The following is an 18,167-nucleotide window of genomic DNA, read 5'->3' as shown; positions in this document are numbered from 1 at the left end:
GAACTCCTATCCGGGGTAAAGTGAGATGCAACGAAATAAGAATTTTAATTAAGGATATAGGTAGATATTAACCCCGTGCGCTGGAATGACATATTTAGCACGGCAGCTTTTTGCTTCTTTGCACCGTGGTTGTCAAAAACTGTGAGAGATTTTTCATTTTTTGGGGTTAGTTTCTGTTCCACCACGCCGGTTTTCTAGCAATTTGCAGCTCAGTTCACCACGGTCACTTTACCCCGAACATGTACTCAGTGGAAAATTAATTATTTAATAATGTTAGGATCAATGTTTTGGCAAACGCCTGTACGTGTATGTTTATAAGCTTGTTTTAAACACGCAGAAAAAATTTGGAGTTAAAATAACACATTTATGACTCATTTATCCGAAAGCTAAATGGAAAAGAAAACCAATCGGAAATCTCTAAAAATTAATTTCTAATTCTTTAAATGAATTTACATTTTTCGATATCTGAATCACCAAAATTTGTAAATTTATTCTTTTGTCAAAGAACAAATTAAAAAAGCTCATTTTCCCGCGAGGTTCACTTTAACCCGGTCTCCCTATTCGTCTTCGGCAAAGAGACGCGATAAAAGCACGTGAAAATTCCGGACAACTCGGCTGCTTGGCAGGAACTTCTGATCCGCGTTCAATTACGCAAATGGAGCAGCGAATGTTTTCTGCGACGTTGGATCGATCGATCAGCCCGAAGAAGAGCGCGAAGGTCCCGGACTCTCGGCTGTTGCTATGCTCGTCAATCCCAATTAGGACGGAGTTAATTCAGCGCGCGGATCGGACCGTGGAACCGGCGACTCGTTAATTTAATGCAGAATTTATCGGTGCTCGATAACGCCCCATAAACCCCGCGATAGGGATAGTCCCGTTTGACGTGGCGAGCAATTGTATCCAGCAACGTAAACAATGGCCCGGCGACTGCTGCCAATAGGAGCGGCGATCAATGAATGTGCAATGGAACGCGACAGAAATGCAATTGGACGCAATAGGAGTGCAATCGAACACGGTGCTTGTTATTCTTCTCGCGTAGCTCGGAGGCTTGCTTCGAGGCGTCGAGTAAATTGGAAATCGCAGCAAACGGGGGAAACGAGAAACATTAAGGGTTCTTCGAAATTAAGGAATTTGGAAAATTCTCGGATCTTTACATAGACTCCAACGCAATGTACGATCCCTTCGGCATTTCCGAGAATTTGACTAAAAAGTGTTTCTAGCAAAAGTTAGATTTTAAAATTCAGAAAATTTCTGTGGTGCCCCCCTTATTCCCGAGACCCTAAGCGCGTGCTTAATTTCCTTATTGGTTAATCCAGCACTGAGTATTGCTGTGCAATCTCGATAGATATCGATTTGCCTACCGCGCAAGGCGCGCAGCGTTGCGTCAGGTCAGTTGCTCGCAATTAAATTCGATTCGCGATAAATATTTATGTATGCGCGTCCGCAGCTGTGCATTTGCACGCGGCCGGGGATCCCTTGTCGCGCGGGCTGCATAAATTCTGCACCCTCGCTGCGCACTTGTGAGTTTCGCGGAACACCGGAAGGAACGGCGACGAATCGCAAATTTGCCACGGCGACGAGCAATTTCTCGCTAACTGCCACTGGATTCAATCGCACCTCGATATCCTGATGGCCTTTCGACTCTGCTCGGGCAGCTTTCACCCCTCTGCTCCTTGAACACGGTACATTTCGTCCGAAAACGAGGAGGATTATTTTACTGTGCGGTGAAATCTTTATCAGCAGCTCTGTGTAATTAAGGAAGTGCGTCAGGAACGTGAGTGGCCTATTATCCTAAAATTCCCTTATCTGATGAGTCATCTGTTAGTTCGGACGATACAATCTCTGCGATTAAGACTGCGCACGTACTAGGAATTTTCTAATACCTTCTACGATATTTCTAATTCACAATTGATACATGAATCAATAATTGTTCTCTTTCTTATCTGTTATCCTTAAGGGGTAATACCACTGACGGTCGGAAGACTAAGCCTTTCTGAAGAATTTTCTTCAGAAATAATTGAAAACATATTTTTAAAACATTTGTAAGTAAATATTGATAACTGTCATATAGCTAGAAATCGAAAAAAATACATAATTAACGCGAAGAAAATATGACCCTGTGGGACTTAGAAGTTCCCAGGCTCGAACCTACGTTCAAAAAGTTCACAGAGACTTAACCACTTAGGCACAGCATGTTTAGTTCGTTTAATTCCACTTTGTAACGAAAAAATTAATTTTCATTGTTTGAATGTGAACTAAAATACCCTGAAAGTTTGAGAAAAAAAATAGAGGATTACTATTCAACTGTCTCCGCTCACACTCGCTCTTCGGCATCTCCAGCTTCACCACCGTCCTCGTAATCCACAATATTTACTGATTCCCGCGTGAAAGGGTGCCGAAACTCCCCGTGCCAACTCGCGTCAGCCAAATTTCACCGTCCCCATGGGCCGCCGTAAGCGCGGCTGCATTGTTCGCGAAGAAAATTGCGGTTCTACGGCGGCGCAGCGCGTCGCGCGCTTTCAAGTATCCGCGGACAATTGCGCGGCGGCGCAACGGTAACGATAACACCGTTTTAACGACTGCAGCTGCAGTAACCGGGCGAAAAACGATGCAGTTGGCACGGTGCCCTTGACGAGCGACTGCAACCGCCACCTCGAGATCGTAATTACCGTCTGAAGAGGTTGCTTCCTCGTTGATACGGTTTCGCGCGTTGCTTTTCGCGAGCGAGCGCTCGGAATGGCGGGCGCTCGGCGATATTTCGCGACAGATCGGTCGGAGAAGTAGTATTTAATCGCGTGGGAAACTGAAACGATAGGCAGAAATCGGGAGGATATCAACCGCAGGGGTAGTTATTACATTTCGAGTAGAAATCGGTTAATTATACAGTTCCGTAGATCCCCCTTCTCGATATTATGCCAGCAATGGGGAACACGCACGCGAGCGTTTCCACGACCCATTATCTCACGTGGGACGCATCGGGAATCCCGTTTTTAGTAGATAGTGGAAGCAAAATAGTTTATTTTGTGTATAAGTTTGGTCGAAAACAGTATAGGGGAAAGTGGGGTAAAACGGAACGGGTGGGTAAAACGGAACACCAATGTTTCTGTTAGATAAGAGCTGCTGTTGGAAATTACTCCGCAGAGGTTGAAAATAAATGTCACACTATAAACACAACTATGGTTTATTGTATAGATAGACAATACACAGTGTGTCCACGTATTAATGTTAGTTGGTTATATATAAAAGTATACAGGAAAAAAGAAACTTTAAGAGACGGAACGCGATCTGTACGGTTTGGTCACAATTTTCAGACTGGCTACGGTCGTCACCTTATGCCCCGGTCAAGACCCTTCGCCCCTCTTCTCCAGAAAAAGAGAAACGCAGCCCCTTAGTCCTAACACTGAGATTCGTTGAACTCCAACAGCTGCGAATGAGTTGGTATCGCGTCACGTGGAACCAAAGGGTCCTCATAGCATTTTGCGATAGACCATAGACCCCTGCGCGCGTTATTTTTCCATTAACCCTTAACTGGTATCCTGGGGTCGCTCGTGACCCCAAGCACCCAAAGTTCGATGTACAATTTTCGGTTGTCTAAGTTGGTAAACTGAATTTCTAATTAATTTTATAATAATAGTTTAACTTTCTACGCTTCTATTATTTTCTGCATTACCTAAGAAGAAAATATTTATAGTGGTTGTTCTAGTGTCGACTTTACAAATTTCTGTGCCCTTTTTTATTTGAGATCTGCCACGACCGCAATATACCAGTCACGTTTGCCAAAAACAGTACACCAGTTAAGGGTTAAGAGAGTTGGAAAAATTTCAATATTGCGTTGGACTTTCGACCACTTCTCGGTACTTGGATTTGGAAAATTAATAACGGCAAGTACATCCTTGGATTCCATAGTCCTTACGCTACATTTCGACGCATATAAAAAGTTCCTACCTCGCGCTGAAGGTTGATGGTGAACGTAAAAGAAATTATCACACGAAAGATGCGGCGCGAGGACTCGCCACACGACTGACGCTCGCAAGAATCGTCGCCACGTGTAATCACGCCACGCTTCTCGCGTTTTATTCGCCCAGCGGAGCGCCGATCTAAACCTCAATCGGGCGATCAGGCCCGATTAAAAATACTACACGTTGGAGAGGTGCTCCAATGAATCCTCGAGTCACAACCTCCTGGACTTTCCTCTGTTTGATACGCTCGCGTTCGCAGAATGATTCTGCTCGGACAGTGAAACTCGGTGGGACGAAGTAGCTCTGTATTCTTTTCTCGATAAAGCGTTTATCCCTTAATCACCGAAGCTAGCGTAACCAACCCGGCCGCGAAACTTAATTAAAGGGTTCGCCCCTGCTCGAAGGATCTCCGCTACTTTCCCGTCGAAGAAAGGAAACAAAGAGGTTCCCCAGAAGCTTCGGCAAGACTTCTACGCTGGAAATGTTGGCAGAAAGGATGGGGAGTCGCTCTGCTGACTTGGCCGATCGAAGGGAACGAGGAGAAGTTCTGCCATGGTTGCTGCAATGGTATCCGAAAAGTCGAAAGTCCATCAACCTCCGCGGAAGGCTCGCGACGGTGGATTTTTTCTTGAGCCCGGGCCAAGCCCCGAATAAGCCGGGGGAAGGCTCAATTAACGCTTGGCTGGCAATTAAAGCGACCGACATTCCCCGATGCACGAGTCACGAACAGTCCAGTCCGGTGGTACCTTAGCACTGACTGGTGCCTGGGCGGTGAATAATCAGGCCTGTGATTCCGATCCGATCCTAGGAGGGGGACGTTTGGTTGTTCTGCGAAAGTAACGACGGCACGCGTGCTAAAAGTGGCGCGAAAGTGTTGGTAGCGGAGATGTTGCGAAATCTGTGGAACCCTGGGCCGTTGGGAAACAGATCCTACGATAACATTAACATCAAACTGATCCGCGAGTCCACTTCTGCTGGAAATTTAGTAGATTCAGAGTACTAAATTTAAAGCTACTGGCTCTGGCAAAATAGCCGCAGCAGAATCCGAACAGCGAGGATGAGATTTGAATTCTGCATAGATATTAACATGCCCGTGCCTCGTCAGAGACGTTCCAAAATGTTGAACGTTAAATTAGCTGCATAGCCTGCGCAAATATTAATACTGAAAATTCACTGGGTCCCGCAGAAATGGCGCCCGCAGGAATATTGCGGAATCTGTTTCAGGGGGTGGGGAGGGGGCGATGAATAAATTAACAGAGCTGTGCGTGAGTCGGCTGGAAATTGCTGCGAACTTCGGAGATCCTTCGGAAACCATACCAGCCCGTGGTTAGCCCCAGGGATCGAAGTATCGCAGAGATTAGAAAGTATCTTCTTGGAAGCTCGCTGGAACTGTCCTAGGATCGTTTCTCTATGACCAAACGCTCCCCGGGGACAGAGGATTCCACGCGGACGATGCATTCCGGCGCATACGCAAGCCTGGCATAATGATGCACCTCTGCGACGAGATGCACCGCGGCTGGATGTAGTTACTCGCCGCGATTACACCGCGAAATTAACTTTCCACTCGGGACATCGGTCGTTAGAGTAATTAGGGACGCGCGAGAGACACGGTCACCGTTTATGCGCAATACGTAAACACAGTAATCGCCCGTGGCCGTGTACAGAAACGTCGCTCCTCTTCTCCGTCGATACGAGCACGTTCCTCTTGCAATTCTAATTTAATTTCCCCGGGATGAAGAGCCCGCGGAAATGGCAGATCTGACGTTTGAAATTCTGCCTCTAAGATCGACGAGTCGATGAATAAAGTAGAAGCGCGGACGTTCCCGGAAGCATGGGTCCTATTTCTCGTCCCGTTTCCGAGCGCGCCGTCTGTTTAGAAGCGAAGCGATTTGCCAGCGGAAACTTCCCGCTGCGCAGTGGAGATTACATTCGTAGCGGCTCTATCTTCTTCAAATAACTTCCTCGATCGGGTCGATGCATCGCCGCTATCTCTAGCCGGTGCACTTTGAAATTGCACCGCTCCAGACACTGGCCCCGTGCACTCCTGTTGCCCCGTGCCTTCGCTATAAAGAAATGTTCCATTCTGCGAAGGTATCCCAGAACTTCTTCCCACACAGGGCCCGATAGCTAGCTCTTTCGCCACTCTGTGCGAAAATAATCGCTGCCGCCCTTTATATTTAATTATAAAGAATTATTTTAAAGTATCATTTTTCACAGTGAGTGAAAGCTTTTGTAGGTATTTATTAAACAACAAAAGCTCTTGTTTAATAAGATGAAATAAAGTATACAGGTAGGAGATGAGAGAACAGCGTAAACATAAAATCACAGAATACATTAACAAAGTTTTAAAAACATTTTCAACTTCTACAACAAATCTTCTAAGGTGGTTTAAAAAGAAATTATAAGTTTGACAGTAGATTCAAGCATGCGTTACCTACTTTTTACCGCTTCTTTAGAAGTCTTACTTTCTGTTGATTTTAATTTTCTCTTTCCACTAATTTTGCCGCCCCCAAATTCGGGCCCCGTCCCCGCACTCAACCCGACGTGTTAGCCTGCAATTAACCATCGCCTCCCCGTCGAGCCTCCCTTCACCGAGCATTAATATCGTCTCCGTTACTCTTCGAACGTTACGGCCCCGGGAAAGTTAGCCATCCACTGGCTCGTTAACTCCAGCGGCGCGGTCCCGAAACTCCGAAAGCAATTAACTCTGTCCATTGTCCGACGGGGCTTTTCATTTTCTCGTTAAATTTTTCGCCAGGGACGAACGGTGCCGCGGGAGAGAAAGGGGGAGGGTTAGAGCCGGCTGAGAGTCGGGACAATGCGTGGCACAGTGACAGTCGCCGTTTCTGGGACACCGTCGTAGCTGCACCGCTGCAGGTGCAGCGGCCTATGCACCGCGCGCCCCGCTGCATCCTCCCTTCTTTCCTCGTTTCGCCCGCCTTCCGACTTCTCTCCCCCCCGCTCCCTCCCTCTTTGATCCCCTCTCATTACGGCTCCTTTTGTGTCGCGGAGAGAATGCAGCCGTTGCATTCCGCCCGGTTAGGACGCGACGGGCCACTCGGGATGACATGAATATTGAAATCGAAAGGAGCAGACGTGATTAATCGGACCTTTGTCGCGGATCTCGGCCCGCCGGGCTGTCGGGTTCACGGTTTGTTGCGTCGCGGCGGAAGGGACCGCGCTAGGACTCCCGACTAATTACGTTGCTTTCTGAATCGCTCTGCCACGGTCCCGAGGAATCGCGGAGGAGCCTCGGTTCCAATTACGCCACCCATTGAGCCCTTTCAGCGGTCCAAACTATTCGCTGATCTGTGAATGAAAGGTGAACGAATTTTTTCTTTGCAGCGATGGGTATGAACCGCGTTTGAGTTTGATCAAGGATACGTTGCATTCGCTATGGGTGATTTATTGGGAGCTTTAGCGTTGGTGGATCGATGGTAGGTAGGACACCGAGTGTAATCGATTCTCGGCGACGCTGAATTTATTTAATTCCCACTTTTATTTCCCCGGTAGTCTCACTCACGGGTTTTTAGTAGGCGATCGCGCGTGCCCGGTGCCGAGGTCGTTAGTTCCTCGAGAGTGCCGTTAGGTTCCTGCGGACGAGCACGCTACCCGGGCTCTCTGATTCATCTCTGCTCGCAGGTGATCTCATCGCGGCACCGCTCCCGCTCCTTCGGGTCCAGTGGGGCCTGTTCGGTTCGCACTTAGCCGTGTTCCGCCACCGTGTAAGTGCTGGGGGAACCGTTTTCGCTGGAGCGAAACCACCAGCCGCGGTGCTGCGGTTTCGCAGACTTCCTAGTCGCGATTGTTTTCATTCTGCGCGGGATTTCTCGGTCCGCTTCGACGGGATCGCGATGGGAACGGTTTCCTTTAACTCGCCTGTCGAAATATCTTCCCCTTTCAAGCGCAACCCTTCTAGCGTGCGAGGGGAATGAACGCTGCCGCATATTTTCAGGCGTATGTGTGACTCCGAAGCAAATTGATTCACAGATTCAAGAACGCAGTTGCGTCCGAGGACACCGCGTTCTCTTCTTTCCTTTTATTAAAGAAAAAGAAGCGCTGCTGCAGAGTCAATAGGTGTCTAGTGCAGGTTATCGATAGCGAGTCTCGTTGAGCATTGCGCAAGCAGGTGTATCGCGCGTGGGAAGCGTTAATGACTTTCTAAGTAATCTTTTAAATATTCCTCGCTGAAGGACAGATTCGAGCGATTACTGGAACGGCCTGCCTCGTTAGTGATTTCACCTGGTCCCAGCTGAAAAAAGCTGTCCTCCACTGGGCCCTCGTTGCGAACCTCTGACTTATAACCGTGTTACCGCGTTAAGTACCGTAACATTGCAAGTGGCCGGCCGTTTAACCGCTTCCTAAACGTTATTCGCGTTTCAGCTGCGAGCGATTCTTTCTTACTCGAGGAATGTCCCGGCCGTGCGACCAGGTAAACGTCACCGTGGACTTGCGGAGTTCGGAACGCTCCGGTAGCTGTGCTTGAAAGTACAGCGGCACTTGCTTCCCGAACTGCAGTCGCGTGGAAAAGTATTCTCTTTCTCTGCGGCCGAAGGTACTACAATTTCAGCTCGTTTCCCTTATTAGCGTCGAAGAAACTAGACAATTAGATTAGAAAGCGACGTAATAGTTCGTCTGAACTTGTGCGAAGAGGCCTGTGAGTCACTAGCCGCGAATAGAACGTCACGTTTATTCTATACCCGTGACAGTGGAGCGGATACCAAAGGGAACTTCATTCTCGACGAAATATCAAAGGTGGACGTCAACAGTGCAACGATAGAAGTAGCTGGACACGTGGACTATGGGCTGCGTTAAAAGTTGCTGAACCAGGATTTATCGTCTGGCAATGGTATGGAATACTCGAAGCACTTGCACGTGTATTAAGCTGGCGTAGCCATTTGAAAAGGCCAACGCAAAATACGATATTTTTTACCTATTTATTTGCTAATTATCTGCCAAAGAATTAATTTCTTTGCTGACGCCGTTTTCGAGAAACTCTGGCTATGCTACCGTAACATTAAGCTAACGTAGCCACATGTTGTATCACAGTACATAACGAAGACATCGAAGCTGTCTTTGCGGCATATTTTTTTGCTAATTATTTGCTCCTAATCCACCGAATATTAATTTTTTAATAGAACAGCGTTAATCTAGCATAGCCACGTGTCGCGCCTTTGTACCTAACAAATATATATCATCGCTTCTCGCAAGTGACTGCAGCAAAAAAAATAATATTCGGTGGATTGAGAGCAAATAATTAGCAAAAGAATATGCTGCAAGAATGGGATCGATATCTTTCTTAGGTGCAGTGATACAATAAGTGGCTACGCCAGCTTATTATTACGATAGCGTAGCCATTATTCCTCGAAAACGGCTGGAGCAAGAAAATTAATCCTTTGGCAAATAATTAGCAAATAAATAGGTAAACAATATCGTATTAATTTTGCGTTGGCCTTTTCAAATGGCTACGCCAGCTTAATATACGCAGCACTTGCCTGCGTCGAGCTTCGCAGGCTTCCTTGATACAAGTGCACCCCCTTTTCTTCTTCTTTCTTTTTACGTATCGCGCTTCTCTGACCGCGTAACAGAAAACCACCCCCTTTTACTCGTAAAAATATCCTTGCCTCCCCGAAGTCATTCAACATCTTAAAAATTGCATTCTTCCCAGCTGCGAGGCTTCTTGTACCGCCATTCTTCACCCTCCTTTTATTTCCGTTTCTATTCTCTTGCAGAACGAGGGAGAATAGAGGATCTTCTTCATCTTCTTTCTTCCTTCCCTAGCTCTTTCTTCTCACAGATCGGCGTAGCTCAGTGGTTGTACTCGCGACGCCTCCGCGTCCCAGGATCACGTTTCCTTTCCGGACAATGCGCCGGAAGTTTCGGCGCAGGCCACTGTCCTCTGGACGCCGCGTTATTTTCACCTCGAGCCCCGTCGCGCATCCAACCGTCGAAACCGTTTCATTTCGTCGCGACGGGCCTTCGCTCGACGTCAATCAAACTCCCCTCTTTTAATTCGCTTAACGTCCGCCCGTCGACTCCACTTTCTGTCGATTCGATGTAAAAAGATCCCCCGGCACGGCGGACGGATTTCAAATTACATTCGCGGCAAGCCAGTTGGAAGCATAATCTGACGGCACAGATTGAAATCCCATTACGAACTTATAGATTCCTTGGATAGGTTGCTAATTTTACATGTTGCATATGCAAGTGTTTCGACTTTAGAGCAACGTTCTGCAACCTTTTTACCAGAGATAAAAACCGACGCAGATCGCATTTTATTTATTAAATCCGATGCCAGAAAATTAGAGAAATAAAAATAATATTAATCTTAATTTTTCGCGGACCGCTGGTTGAAGAACACTAGGTACCTACTTGGTTTAGAATATTACGGAAATTCACACTTGGATCGCCAGAAATGACCAGTCGATTTAATGAGAACAGCTGCTTCGTTACAGTGCCTCGCGGATATAGATTTCTTCTCTATATCTCAAAATTCATTTCGGAATCAATTGTTTGACCAACTCTTAGTATAATCTTTCAACCTCGCTGTAGCGTTTTATTGTTTTGTAGTACACGGACGGTTTAATCTTACTTGTATTTACCTGTATATTACGCACTCTAAAGAGTTTTTCCCGTATATAATAATAATAATAATAATAATAATAATAATAATAATAATTATAATAATAATAATAATAGTAATAATAATTACGCTTTCATATTTTCTCGAATACTGTTTCGTTATAGTCGTTTAAAATCGGTCCCCGACTCTGTTCACCCTTAATCAGTTACTTCGACTTTTGAAATTCGTTCGCTTAACGCGGAAATCCCGGGGCGAGTTAATTATTTCGTTGGACGATTCGAAACACCGCGCGGAGGCGGCGAGGAAGCTGAAGAAGAGGGTGAAAGCCGCGTGACAAGACTAGGAGAGTGGGTGTCTTCGGGTTTCCAGTAAGGGGAAGGAAAAGGCAGGCTGCTTTGTCCTCGAAAAATAATGAGTTATTTGTCTGGGAGGGACTTTTGAAAAATCAGCCGGAAACACGCGAGTCGCTCGCATCCCATCGAATAAACCTTCCTCTAAGCATTATTCTGTGTCGATCGACGAAATGTTGCTCGCATCCCAATTTCCATACTTTTAACAATCCTCTTCGATAATCTTATCAGCTGTTGCCTTCTAAACACATGCCAGGTAGCCTAAGGTAGAAACATTACTTCAGAAGTCAATGAAAATTCGATCGAAGATTACTGAATGTATCTGCGAACACAGTATCACTTAATCCCCCTCTAATAATCTCATATTCCAATCAATCTCCAAGAGTCCAACTGTCGCAGAATATCACACAACTCGGAGCCCAATCTGCCATCCATTTCTGTCCATCAACGGCAAGGGAATCAGCGCCGCGATTTCCTTATCCCCCTCCAGCATTATTTTAATCCATCGAGTCTCGCGACAAGCCGGCGAATCGAAACCATCGCGTACCGGCGAGCCGATACCACCGTCCACCCGGAATATTCGATATACCAATATTTACCGTGTAGGAAGCTAATGGATTTCTTCATTACGATAATAGCGCTCGCCTCCGTCGGGGATTACCAAGCGGAAGCCGCGGATAATAAAATGGAGAGCAGAGGGGGTCCGATTTAAAACCGCTTTCCCATCGCTTTTCAATGCCCCCGCTTATCGACCGCGAGGAGGGCCGGGGCTCTCTCGAACTAAATCTGATCGCCCCGGGAACTTTTGCTCGCTGGTTATTGGAACTATTCCGTCGGCGGGTCGCGATATTTAAATTTCCCCGGATCGACTCCTGGGCGTGGAATAATCTCAAGCCTATTCTGAACGAGCGTCGGGAAAATCAAGTCGCCGCGGGAAAGATTATTATTCACGATCGTGCGAACTTCCGTTCGGCGTTCGCCAGTGATCCCGTAACCGTCGGAAGCGGGTTCGTCTTTCCTCGCGTTCGCCTCGATCCTCCTCCTCGCCGTGGCGAGAAGCGGAAATCGAGCGAGCAACGACGGAGGTCGAGGTTTTCTCCTGTTACACAGCCGCGGTTACACATGTCCGTAAAGCCGCGTATTCACCTGCGCATTCGCCCCCAATGTGCATTCGGCGCGCACCGATTTTTTGCCCGTTCGGAGCTCAGCGCGCGTTCGGGGTTGAGTGAAATTTGCGGCGTCCATTTCATGGTATTGTTCGGACCCGAATGCGCGCTTTGATGGACCGCCAACAAGCGGATCGGCCCGAATGCGCGCCGAACACCGGACGAGAAAAGAAGCGGTGCGCGCCGAATGCACATTCGGGGCGAATGCGCAGGTGAATACGCGGCTTAAGGGGGTATACCCGTTTGAACCCTCGGAAAATGTATACATTTTGTGGATTTTTTTACAAGTCAACGGTTTGATGCAGATTTCCCGTTTTTTAACTATGTTTACATAGTATTATGAACTACTTATAAAATAAGTTTCAGTAAAAAAACTATTGTTTTTCGGAAGTTACGGATACATGTCCGAAAGTCTCTCGATTTTAGACGGCTAAACGGTGGCCCTAAAAACTCGCGCTACATTCAACCAATTTACTTCAAATTTTGCATGCAGAATCATAATAAGATTCCGCATCGTCCAACGAAGGCTTTTTTTATTTCGATTCCCCGTTTATTATTTATAAAGGAAAAAGGTGGATTTTTCTCTTGGAAAAATTTAACTTTACCTTTGATCTCTCACCATTTCTTTATTTTTCAAAATTTTCAAAATCGCCTTCGTTGGACGATGTGGAATCTTATTATGATTCTGCATGCAAAATTTGAAGTAAATTGGTTGAACGTAGCGCGAGTTTTTAGGGCCACCGTTTAGCCGTCTAAAATCGAGAGACTTTCGGACATGTATCCGTAACTTCCGAAAAACAATAGTTTTTTAACTGAAACTTTTTTTATAAGTAGTTCATAATACTATGTAAACATAGTTAAAAAACGGGAAATCTGCATCAAACCGTTGACTTGTAAAAAAATCCACAAAATGTATACATTTTCCGAGGGTTCAAACGGGTATACCCCCTTAACGCGACGTCAGGCGCGCGCGTAAACTGCAAGGTGCCTCGACTCGCGCCTGGCGCGCGCAACTGTGTCCGTTCGCCGTCGAGATCGGCGGGGCAGGATGTGGAAGGTGGAGGAGAGGATAATCGGTCCTGGAGTTAACGGCGAGACGGCGGCGAGTGTTTCCCCCGCGTAGGATATAAACACGATGCGACGCGTGGGTCAAAGAACTTGAGGGCGAAGGCCCTTTGAATAATTAAAGAAGGGCATTACAGTCAGGTGAGCGCTCGCTGCACCCGGTGCAGCGGTGCAAGAGGCTCACTGTCGACCGTGCTTTCGATCGATTTCCCGGAGTCATTGACCTCCAGCACGATTATGCTAATGCCTTGCCGCGGCTTTCTGCCGTGGCCTTTTAACGACACCCGTGGCCACGCGTGCCGATCCTTCCGCCAGAGCTGCTCTCTGCGCAGCTTCGCCCAGTTCCGTCGGATCCCGCGAACACGCGCCGCCTGTCATTCCCTTCGGCGGAATTACATTCTCCTTTGAAGTACTTTCAGAGCGGTAAGGGTCCATTTCTCTGCTCGAGGATTTCAGAATTCTCCTGTACATTGCCACTGAGAAGTTCTCCGGCTCCGCGGAACAGTCACTCGTCTAAGAAAATGTGATGAAAGAATCAGACACGTGTATGATGCAAAAGCTACGGCCCTCCCAGCGGCGGAAAGTTTTCTTTCACGGAGAGCAGTTTGCATGCAGATTGCGCTTCGGCCGCGACACATTTCAGGCAATATTTCCTCCGAAAAAAGAAGGGGGAAAGATTTCAGATGCGGAGCACAGCGGTTCACGTGCTTCGTTCGCGTTATCAGAGTCGCCGTAAATTCTCAGATAATGGATATTTGTGCCGCCAGTGGTTTTGCAATTCCCTGTTTCTTTCTCCCTCCGCGTTTCTGCCGGCTAAAAAAGCCCAGCTCTCTGACAAATTAGTGGGTCGTTGCGCGTTACCAGGGAATATCTGAAATTTTTAAAAGCCAGTCAGCGTCGTAGCGTCTCTTCGAGAGAAATACCCCGGAGGTAGAATTGCAGCTGAGGAGACTCCTCAGTAGCCGTCCGATCGCGAAGATACGTCTACTGACGTTCGATTCTTCTCCACGGGATCGTAGCCTCGCAATTTTCCCCGCGAGAAACGCACGGACGAGTGTTCCCAGCGGGACTCGTCGCAAGAACGAGCACTTTCCTGTGCTCCCCTATATCAAACGCCCATGTAAACGCGCTAACGACGATCTTACTGCTCGCTATTATCGCTGACTATCGCTAAATAGCTCTGCCCCCTCCGCTCGCGCAAGCTGATTGACAGTGGCCTCCGTTTCTGATTGGCATGTCCACTCCTGGCGCTCGCTTTCGGCCGATTTTTCGAAACGATTCCATGCTCTTCTTTTAATTAAGTTCTACCGATTTGTGCACGAAACCTTCGGTTAAAATTCGCTCATCTTCGAAGACAGTTTTCGCGAGGGATCTCGTTCAGCTGAATTTGCCAGGTAAATGTGAGTTACGCGGACTGGTGTTTGCTCTCCGATGCACCGCGCGGCTGGAAAACTCTGCGATCGAATAATTCTTTCCGTGGGGGATGAATTTTTTAGACCGAAACGACAGACCGAGGGGGGGAGATGTTGAAAACGTTTCCCTCGCGAGCGATTAAATTTTCAGGCGGACTCGACGATGCGAATTGAAATTATCTGCTGGTGGTATGAAAAGAGGGATTAACCAGTCGACCCACGAGCTGCCTCTCCACGGTGGAACCGTCCTTTCGCGTCAAAACGCCTGCTTTTTTGGAATTTCCATATTCCTCCTCGAACGGCCAGACGTGCGTGGGTAGAGGATGGATCCTTTCGCAACAAAATGATTAACCGTGTTCCTATAACGAGGCATCCTAAAAGAGACAGACTATTTTAAAAACTGTACGAATTAGAAGAAGAAATGGTTGCGTATAGTGTTCCTTCTCGAGATTTCTTTCTCGAGGAATTTTATAAATGCTTATTTCTTATTTCTCAAGAAATACTATTTTTCTCGAGAAACTTAAGTTTACGAACATTATTAAAAATCTCATTTATTTTCTGAATTGAATTTTCAGTTAGTACAAATTGTATATTACTAGTTAATCGCGAACGTATAAACGCATGTACAATTTATAATAGATCTTATTAGTAGCATTAGAACCCATATGAATTATAATAGAAAATCTCAGTAGAGAAGATTCGACATTATTGACTGGTGAAGGTGCTCTTAAATTCTTATTCAACAATTTAGAAAAATGGTATACCTACTGAATTAAGTAATGAGTTTCTTCTGGCTATTAAAGAAGAAATATCGAGAGGAAGAGAAAACTATTGTATCCCTTATAAAATTGTTGCATAGGTAATGGAGAAACTCTTCAAAAAGATTCAAAAGACGCGTTTGTCATTTAATATCCGCGAGAGATATGTATATAGCGGCAAAACAATTTTTAAATAGCTAGACTTTTCGGAAAATATAACAGTAACCATGATTCTACTGTAAATACTGAAAAAATTACGAGTCCTCAAAATGAAGAATTACCATTAAGAAAACAATTAGAGATAGCAATCGCAAAGAGCCTCCAAGAAATTAGTATCAACCGAGAACACGATAAATTCCGGACTTTAACGAAGGAATTTCATATTTTTTAGTCCACTGGAAGGACACCTAAGTTACCGTAACTTTTAATTAAGTCAACATTCACTCAAATCGGATGAATGTTTTCTACAGCTACAGATTTTATCACAAAAAAAAACAGATTAAAAAACTATTTTAAAATAAAAAAAATAACGTTTCGCTTTGCCCAAATTGTGTCATAAATAAAAGAAATATACCAATTATATTTAATATCTGTTTTTCCATTTATACATGGATTGTGCAAAATAGACAGGAATGAGCAATTAGTTAAAGGTTTCTTGCGCTTTTGATAAACATTATCAACATCATTCCAAAAATATAAACTTTGTAATATTTTTCTCATTTTCTCGAGAATTCTCGAGAAGTACGATCTGATTTCTGATTTCTCTAGAAACAAAGAATCTCGAGAAATCAGTAACACCAGTTGCGTATCGTAGGCGATAAAGTGGCGATAACTCTGTCGGTGCACTCGCAGCTGCACTGCCATTGCATGGCAGAAATTCTCGCCCCCCGAGTAACAGTCAGAATTGGATGCATTGCAGGCTTTTGTGGGGACCTGCACGGACGCAATAAATCCGTCTGCGAACGTGGATTCGAGTGATCCCCGGTGCACGCTCGATGCACCGAGTTGCGCGGTGCAGCATGCACCAGAAACGAGACTTCGCGATGCACCGCGGCTGGAGCTGCAATAGTTGCACCGTTCCCCGCCGAGTTCCCTTTGCACGCGACTATATCCGCCGGCAATTTCGCGAGCCCGCCGGCTTAAATCTCGATAATCGTTCTAATTCCGTGTCCTATGCAGTTCTTGTTAAATCAATAACGAAACCGTGCGCAGGAAGCTTGTAAACTCATCCCCGAACGCAGCCAATATTCCCCGCGATACGAAAGGACCCGGGACCCCGTTTCTTGCTTCTTCGAAGCTGGCTTCTTTGCGGGAAATTCGCTCCTCCGAGTCTTTTACAGAGGCTCCTCGAGGTTATTCCGAAAGAATTGGGGCCGGGGTCTCGCGAGGATTCTTGTTATCGCGCGCGGATCGAGTGTACACTTGAATCCTCGCCGCTTGTAAACAGCTGCGGGAGAGTTGGCTGGAAGTTTAGACGCGTCCCAAGAAGAACGCAGCGCGCTGCATCGGGAAAATCAATGCAGCGGTCCAGGGGTCTTAATCCGACCCGACCGGTCATCGACGTTCGATCCATATTTCCCAGGGCCAACTAGGAAATAAATTTCTCCCGTCCGTCCCCATTACGTTCACCCTTCGACCTGGCAACCCTTCCTACCTGACCTACGTCCTACATCCGTCCGTGTCCTCGTTTCCCCGTTGTTCCCGCCTCGAAAAGGCGGCATCGGGGCTGCGGATGGAAAACGCGCTCTTTAATCCCTTCTTCCCCCCCCCCCCAGCCACCCCTTTCTGCTTCCTTCTTCCAATTCTTCGTCCCTCTCGCGATTCACCCTTTCCGTCGACCCTTTCAACTTGCTCTGCTTTCAACGCAAATTCTGCGCCGGCGGCAATCTTAACTCTCTCGCTGCGTACTGGATTATTAAGAATGTCTTAAACTATGGGAATATATTTTTTCTTCTGTAATTAATCATTGCAAATGGCAGTGTGGATTCGTTAAAGTGGGGGCGTGAAAAAAATCGTGCATAACAGTGGGACTTGTAGCACCTAAACCTAATTATTAACTAAGACTTCATTGGTCTGAAATAAGAAACAATGCCAGATTATTAAATTAGTGGACATAGCTTTAATAATTACAATCACATTTTCTCACAAAATAACGACGCTTGAAATTTGAAGTCACTTCTTCCCTATGCTTTTCGGCCTTTCAACGGCTTTAAAAAATACAAATCTTCAATTTTTTTAAAATGTTAGAGGTTTCTCCACTGCGTAGAAGTATATTCTTCAAAATAAAAAATGTCTCAATCGGATAACGTTTCGAGATATTTTTCCCACCGATTTGTAGAACACTGTTTCGAGAAAAATGCGTTTATAGTTTCACGCGAGCGCCGAGTTGGCCGGGTTCTTCCTACGCGTTCGCCGCTACTGAAACGTCTGTAACTTCAGAGGTTTCTGAAATTTCAGAAGATCCTTTTAAGCACGTATCCTTAAAAGTTTGAGCATTCGAAAAACGAGTGTAATGTTCCTCTGTCGCAGGGATGTTCACTGTGGAGAACGGGATGCCAGTTTTCCAGTATTCCTTGGTCGAGTGGAGGATCATCGCGACCCATTACGGCGGATTGGCTGGCTTGGCCCTCGTCGGAGTCCTTCTTGCGGCGATTCTACCTTGCGTGGGGCTGTTCTTCTGCTGCTGCAGGTGCGCGGGACATTGCGGTGCTAGGAGCCAGCCCTTCGACAAGAAGCACGATCATTGCAAGAAGGTGATGCTCAGCATAGTGCTCATAGCGGTCGCTACTATTGTGCTGTAAGTGTTCCTTTACATATTCATCGTCCGCGTTCAGCCTACCTTGGGTTTCTTCCACGAGACGACATTCAAAGTAT

The 18,167-nt window shown here is 46.4% G+C and overlaps 1 protein-coding gene across 13 annotated transcripts in view; it reads left to right on the top strand.

The window, feature by feature from the left end:
* LOC143375266 (prominin-like protein) overlaps nucleotides 1-18,167 on the top strand; it is a 48,717-nt gene that overhangs the window by 17,289 nt on the left and 13,261 nt on the right. For all 13 annotated transcript variants that reach the window (XR_013086858.1, XR_013086857.1, XR_013086859.1 and 10 more), the window contains exon 2: nucleotides 17,823-18,090. Coding sequence is in view for 10 of the 13 variants with exons in the window: in XM_076824206.1 (XP_076680321.1) it covers nucleotides 17,823-18,090 (268 nt within the window). In the remaining 3 variants the exon portion in view is untranslated. The remainder of the gene's footprint in view (nucleotides 1-17,822; nucleotides 18,091-18,167) is intronic.

This window comes from Andrena cerasifolii, chromosome 12 (genome assembly GCF_050908995.1).
Source record: "Andrena cerasifolii isolate SP2316 chromosome 12, iyAndCera1_principal, whole genome shotgun sequence".
Classification (NCBI taxonomy): Eukaryota; Metazoa; Arthropoda; class Insecta; order Hymenoptera; family Andrenidae; genus Andrena; species Andrena cerasifolii.
Note: the sequence above shows the minus strand (reverse complement) of the source record. Positions and strands in the feature narration are given on the sequence as shown.